The following is a 7,003-nucleotide window of genomic DNA, read 5'->3' as shown; positions in this document are numbered from 1 at the left end:
CAATACACTCAGTCCTGTCCTTCAACAAAGTCACAAAGGAGACCTTTGATCTCTTTCTTGGGTCATGGACAGAGGATGACAGCTCATAAATCTGATCAACTGAAATGGTTTCTCACCTGAGTTCCATCCACCTAGGTGTTCACCTCCTTCCTGCCCAAGACAACTGACTGTATGTATAGTGCATGCTCATGGGACACTGTCTGCTGCAAGGTGATACCTCAAAGAAACAGAAGACACAGCTTCAACATTGAACCTTATTTAAAAAAAAAAAAACTCTGCCAATACCCTAGAGTAAACATGATGGGAAGGGGGACTTCCATGCCAGGATTGCCTCATTTCACTAGCATACACCTCAGCCTCCATGGCTACTGTTGGTCTCCTGGCATCCTCTCCAACCAAGTCCATTTTATAGCTCAGAATCCAACATTCCCATTGGCTGCTGCCCTGTTTATGACATCATTGACCCTTCAATCTTACCACCACCTGGTAGGTTCTTGGGGTTTCCATGGAAATGCCTGTAAACAAGTTTGGACCATCACAGGTCACCTGTGACAAGTAAGTGCTGTCTGATACCGGACACACTTGCCACTCAGGTCAGCTGATCAGACAAGGACAAACAATTATCTTCCTCTATTGTACTGTGGGTTGCTGATACTCTTCCTCTAACCATGGCAGGTAAGGAAAGAAACTTTAAAATGGTTCATTTGATCATGTCTCCCCTTATTTTTACTATTCTTTAAAATCTTTGTTTTGGGGATATCACTTGTGCTGATAGTGATATCTTGAATTGAATGTCACATTTAGGTTTGGTTCTGACTAGGTATGTGAACTTGGACAGTTTAATCTCAAGTGTTTTCCATCAACCTCAGGGAGATGAGAGTGTCACTAAGCTCTGGGCTCTGTACTGTCTCAAGAGGCAAGTGAACAGGGAATATAATCAGGCCCTTCTTGACAATGCTAAGTTCAAGAGACACAGGAAAACAAACAAGATGTGCAGAGATCTAGCACTCCTTAACAAGAATGGGACAAGCTCCCTTGCATTCTATTTCCCAGTTATTGTGTCAAGTTCAGGGCTACTCTAAAAGTAATGTTCACACCAGGAATGGTGACAGACACTTGTAATCACAGCATGTAGAGCTTGAAGGGATGAAGTTCAGTTCAAGTATAACTTGGTCTACACTGGCCTGTCTCCACATTCACCAAAATAAATATTAAAAATAGACAAAGAGAATGGCTGCCATATTTTGGAGTTACTTGTACTTCCCTAGATTAAAAAGGGAAACTGGGAGAGACTTAGAAGGCATGGATTCTCAGAAGGCAGTTATTGTAGTGGAAGATATATTGAGGGAGTTACATGTAAGACAGACACACAGGAAATTGGGGAAGAAGAAAATAAAGTATGAGGAGTGAGAAAATATAGATATACAAGAAGGCACACTGCAGAGTGTCCCTGGAGGCACACAAAGGTAGTTTGGAACAGAAGGTTGCAGACAACCACAGATGTTAAATCAAAATAACACAAGGCATTATATACATTGTACATATGTACATTTTATACTTCCCAAGCCATGTACAAGCAACCACACTGTTAAAATCAGTCTGAAAAAGGTTCCATGTCACATACACAAAACAATATCCTGCTCTGTTTCCGGCTGTCCAGCTAAATTCTGCAGCATTCCTGGTGTCATATGGGCACTGGTGGTGTTGGATATTGACAACTGGGGCTGGGCACACTGACAGACAGTTGTACACTGCACTATGACAACTGGCATGCCATTGTGTGGGAGCAATTCTCACAAGGGTTCCTCACTAGAAGAGTTATACGAAATAAACAGTTACTGAGGAACTAGCAAAAAAAAATTGTCCAAGAGTTAAATTGAGAAACAATCTAATTCAGAACGCAATATGGATTAGAAATATCAAGAAGTCACACTACACAGGTGCAAACAAGACAAAAATGTTATCAGTTGGTTGTATTCATGAACTCATGTACCCATATGTGTTTATGGGTTACATAAATAGCAAGAACATTAATTATAGAAGGCATGTGACAGGAACAGTAGCACTTAAGAGGAGAAAGAGATTCTTGTACCTGTCTACATTGAGGAAGATCTGCACAGAACAGGACAAAGGCACAGACATGAGAAGCTGTCTAATGTTCTCCTACTTTAAACACTTCTGTTCAGGGACACAGGTGTGAGGCAGTGGAACAGCAGAAATCAGAACAATACAAAGCAGGGCAAAGAAGGCTGTTGTCTAGTCAGAGCAAGAGTCAACGTGGATCAACTAGGAAGTCCATGCCAGCACAGGAAGAACAGGCAGCTCACTAAATGAGTGCCATCCTATCCTTTACCAAGAATCATTCTGAAACATTTGTTTGGGATATGTGAGGGAAAATAGGTCTCAGACATTCCCAGATTGTACAATCTGATGATAAGAAAGCTCCTCACAGGAAGGTACTCAGATTCCATCTCACCAAACTTCTTATTTTCCTCTTGTTTCCTACAGAAAATTTTCAAAGTGCACCTATCTTTGGAACAGAATGTGCTCTGCAGGCCTCTGTACATGAGCTCACGAATGCCATGCCCATAGCAGGAAGTGTGTGCAACTTTCTCCAGGGTCTCCACCCCAGCTGTGAGTGCAGCATTGCTCCTGCCATGAGATCCAGCACTTGTTGCCAGCAGCTCATGGACAGTGCCTACCCTTACCTACCAGCTGGCACAACCATGGTGACTGCGCTGACTGACGAGGGTCAGATGTCTGCCTCACCACTCTCCTATCCAGGTGTTCTCCAGTGGGATCCCACGGGAAACACTGACCAGAGGGGAGCTGCACTCCGTGACTTCACTGTAACTATCACTGACCAGAATACCACATTCTGCTCCTTCTCTAGGACAGCCCAGGGTGATAATATTTTAGATCCCAATGCCTTAGTCCTTTCCTATCCAACACTGTCTGCCAACCTTCTTCAGGCCACAACATCACAGGTACCAAATCAAGGATACAGCCTGGCACCTTCCTACCTGGAGGGTACCCAGGTCTATTACTATGACCTCAATAGCCTGGGCCCACTGATGGCTGGAGAACTTGGGCAGTGCCTGCAGGCCTGTGGCTCTGTGTCTTAATCTGGGGGTCAGGCCTCTGCCCTGCAACCAGAGATAGTAATGATGCCAAAGGAGATTCAGTCAACAAATATCCAAACACCCTTCTCCACCTCTGCCATCTACTATCACATACCTGCTCAAGACACACCAGACACCAGTCTTCAAGGTGAGTAGAGCCAGGAGGGAGGACTGAGATCTGCACTCAAAGCAGACACAGCTCAAACTTTCAGGAGTGGATGTCCTCAGGGAGGAAAAATGGGAGTCCTGAGAGTTCAGCCTTGGCCTGGCTCACCATCCACATCTTCAGTCTCTATAATGACTGACAATGCAGGGAAATGAGTGGCATCCATCCTCCATTAAGACATGTCCAAGGACAGCACCACAGACACACATGTCACTAACCTAGCTAATCAGTCCCATGCACCGTTACACAGTAATCGCCTCCTTCCTAATCTATTCCTCAGGGATGTAGGGGACACCAAGGCCTTTCTGTTTGGTAACAGCCCTGGGATTGACAGCTGCAGGCCAGACACGCTGTCTGCTGCAGAGTCCAGACCTCTGCAATGCCTGCACAAAGGATGTCCAGAAGTCACCACCTGTCCATGGGGACTGGTCATTAACTGCCCCCATAGACAGTCCTTCAGAATTCCTGCCCTTGCCTCCTGCTCCAATCTTGGAACAAACAGAGAATAACGACTTGGATTTGATGACAGATGATCTATCAACTCCTCTGGATGCCTATGAGGGCGTAAAAGAAAACCAAGACCCATCACTTCTCCCTTTAGCACATGCCAACATGCAGCAGGCCCTGAACTACACTGATTCAGGGAGCCTAAAACAGAAGCTTTCTCCTGAAAATGCCACCTTGGGAAGCAGCAGCCTTGGTCAGGATGAGCCTGGGGTGCTGCAGAGTGTGATGGACTCCAGCATGGACTTTGCAGACATGACTACACTGGTGGCAGATATTCACTTTCCCAGACTCTTCAACTCAATCACTGATAGGAACCCATTGCAAGATCCCACAGCAACCCAATCCAAAGACATCAGCAGGGATCAGGTCCAGGAAAGCTCCAGCACCATCAGTGTACCTGTGGACCAAGTGAGAAAGAATGGCCAGGAAGCCTCTGAGATGCTAGATGGGTCTCCTCAGGCCAGAATCCAGCTCCAGGACCTGGATGAAGAACAGGCTGTGGGCAGTGCTGGGTCCAGTGAAGGGGCTATGGAGAACATGCCTAAGAACTTGGAGGACAAAGCCCAGAAAGCCACACCCAGCATGCCCAGCAGAGCAAGGGCAAGACAAGACCAAGAGATCCAGAGAAAACAACTGCAAGAAAACAGAGGAGCTCAAGCAGTCAAGGAACAGAGTCAAGGTAGAGGAAAACACCACCATGCCAAAGAAACAGAGGAAGAGGAATCCACCTGAGCTCAGCCACAACAGCTTTAAAAAGCCTTGAACTCACCTCGGCATGCACATGCTAGAATCCGTGCAAGTCTTTCACCCACTGGGGAAGAAGAGTGAGAAGAAAACTGGCATCTCTTCCTCCCGGGCTCGGCTCAACTTCAGCAGCAACAAAGATCCCAGAACAGGCCCAGCCACCATATCACTTCTGGATGTGCCATGTGATGGCCAAGGATCTGGTAAAATCCCAAGCAATGTTCAGAGACCAGAGAGCAATGCTCACAGGGAGTGTCATCCATCTCCATCCCAGTATAAGCTGCCCCCACCTGGCAAGGTCAAGTTAGTACCTCTGCCTTTTCTAGCCCTGGACATGCCTCAAGCCAGACTGGTTTCTAAAAAGCCTCTCTCCCTGGCTTCACACAGGGCCCCTGCAGTGTACCCTGTGAGACCTCATTCTAACTCAGCTCAGTCTACCACACTCAAGCCATCTAAACCAGCTCCGGCCAGAACTTCTTTGATGGCCTCTGACAAGCCAGTTCTGCCCATTGCTACCAGTGCCACACAAGATAACATAACCAACCCCATCCAGTCTTGTACTGTGCCTCAGCCAGCTGTCTCTAGGCCAGTATCCTACAGGGCATCATCTCACCCTTCACTACAGAGGGAGCTTGCCTCTGCAGACAAGAACAAGGCCCCATCACGTCCCAAACCTCAAATCCAGTATCTGCTGCAAGACTTCAGCTGCCAACCAATTCCATGGAGGAAAGTTGACATTCCAGGGCCAGTCATCTCACAGCCCATCACAGAAGAGCAGAGACCAGAGAAGGAGGCCATGAAGAGGCAGGCTCAACAGGAGAGAGAGAATGCCGCCAAGTACACGTCTCTGGGAAAACTGCAGCTCTTCCTTCAGAGGGAGAAGGATATGGAAATTTCCAGATATTATGGCTATGCAATGTAAGAGCAGGCCAGGTTTTTAGAGCAAAGTGCTTTTCAATGTGGATAAGATGAGATATAAATACCAATACACATGTATATAAGGAGTATAACAACTTAAATGAAATGTATAGATACATAGGTCCAAATGTAGTAATACAGATAACTATGTAGATATAGATGGATATACAAAATGTCTATATTCACATATATTTGAGTACTTAGTAAAACTCCCTAAAAAGTCTTAAGTCTGTTATTTCATCTGTGAGTAAGGTGTCATTCAATATTAATCAACTTTGATAATTTAATTTTTATATTTTCTAAGTACAATATCATATTTTATATAAAATAAAACTCAGAAAATACTTTTTAAATATTAAATCAATTACATGCTGTAGTTGTATTAAAATTATTATCCTGTAGTTTTTCATTCACAGGACATGGTATGTCTTGAAGCACCAACTGAGTATCGAGCACACTTCCTCTTTGACCACAGTCTGACCATTTCTCACCTCTCCCCACAGCACTGAGACATCATTTTTCTGCTACAGAGCTATGCCTCTAATTTCATGAAACACAAACATAGGATTTCATTTATGTAAATATAACCTAGGAACCTCACATGAAAGAAAACATGGACATTTTTCCGAGCCTGGTTAATTTATATGATAATCTCCACAAATTCTTTTCCTTCACAAAGCATAGTTTCATCTATTTTATGAATTAATAATTTTCCACTGTGTTAATACATCACATTTTCTTTATACCTTTCTCTGTTTTTGACACTCGGGCTATTTCCCTAATGCTGCTGCTGTGGACTGTTGCAAAACCTATTTTTGGTGTCAACCTGAATACATGTGGAATTAGTTGACTGGGTACACCTGTGAGGGATTTTTCTTAATTAAAAAATTATTAAATCATTTGAAGTAGAAATATCCAACTTTAATCCAGATCTTTTGAGATGGGAAGATCTGCCTTTAGTTTGGGCCACACCTTCTGGTGGCAGCCTATATAAAGGACATGGAAGTAGGAAGCTCTTTGCTCTTTGCTTGCTTGCCCTTGCTCTTGCTAGCATGCCTTCCTTCACTGGCATTAGATCTTACTTCTTCTTTGGGATTCCAGAGTATGCTGAAGACCAGCTGAGATATCCAGCTTCATGGACTGAACCACTACTCCACCCTTGGACTTTCAGTTTGTAGATATTCAATGTTGGACTAAGTAGAACATGGCCTGTAAGCCACTCTAATAAATCCACTTTCTATATATAGAGAGATGGACAGATTGAATGATTCTATCACTTCTGTTCTTCTAGAGAACCCTGGCTAGTATAATTCTGCTCTAATCAATATTGATGTGCAGATATGTCCCTAATATAATGAGCTGAACTCCTTCTTGTAAATACCCAGAAATGGTATAACTGGGTCATGTGGAAGATTCGTTTTTAATTTTTTTTAAGAACCTCCATTGTGATTCTGTTGTGTGGTGATTCTAGAAAAGAGCACACATGGACACTCTTATGGCTGAATAGAAAGTCTGGATTTCTGGCTAGCAGCTTCCTTGGAAACTT

The 7,003-nt window shown here is 44.1% G+C and overlaps 1 protein-coding gene and 1 pseudogene across 1 annotated transcript; both read left to right on the top strand.

The window, feature by feature from the left end:
• The first annotated feature begins 529 nt into the window (after positions 1-529).
• Positions 530-5,675, top strand: LOC143274335 (uncharacterized protein C2orf78 homolog). The gene is made up of 2 exons (XM_076577053.1): positions 530-675; positions 2,509-5,675. Exons 1-2 carry the CDS (start codon positions 669-671, stop codon positions 3,123-3,125), a joined length of 624 nt encoding a protein of 207 aa, XP_076433168.1. The 5' UTR covers positions 530-668; the 3' UTR covers positions 3,126-5,675.
• On the top strand, positions 3,360-5,675 carry LOC143269493 (uncharacterized protein C2orf78 homolog pseudogene; annotated as a pseudogene).
• Positions 5,676-7,003: the final 1,328 nt, after the last annotated feature.

This window comes from Peromyscus maniculatus, chromosome 1 (assembly GCF_049852395.1).
Source record: "Peromyscus maniculatus bairdii isolate BWxNUB_F1_BW_parent chromosome 1, HU_Pman_BW_mat_3.1, whole genome shotgun sequence".
In the NCBI taxonomy this organism is placed as follows: domain Eukaryota; kingdom Metazoa; phylum Chordata; class Mammalia; order Rodentia; family Cricetidae; genus Peromyscus; species Peromyscus maniculatus.
This window is presented reverse-complemented; position numbering and strand designations above follow the sequence as displayed.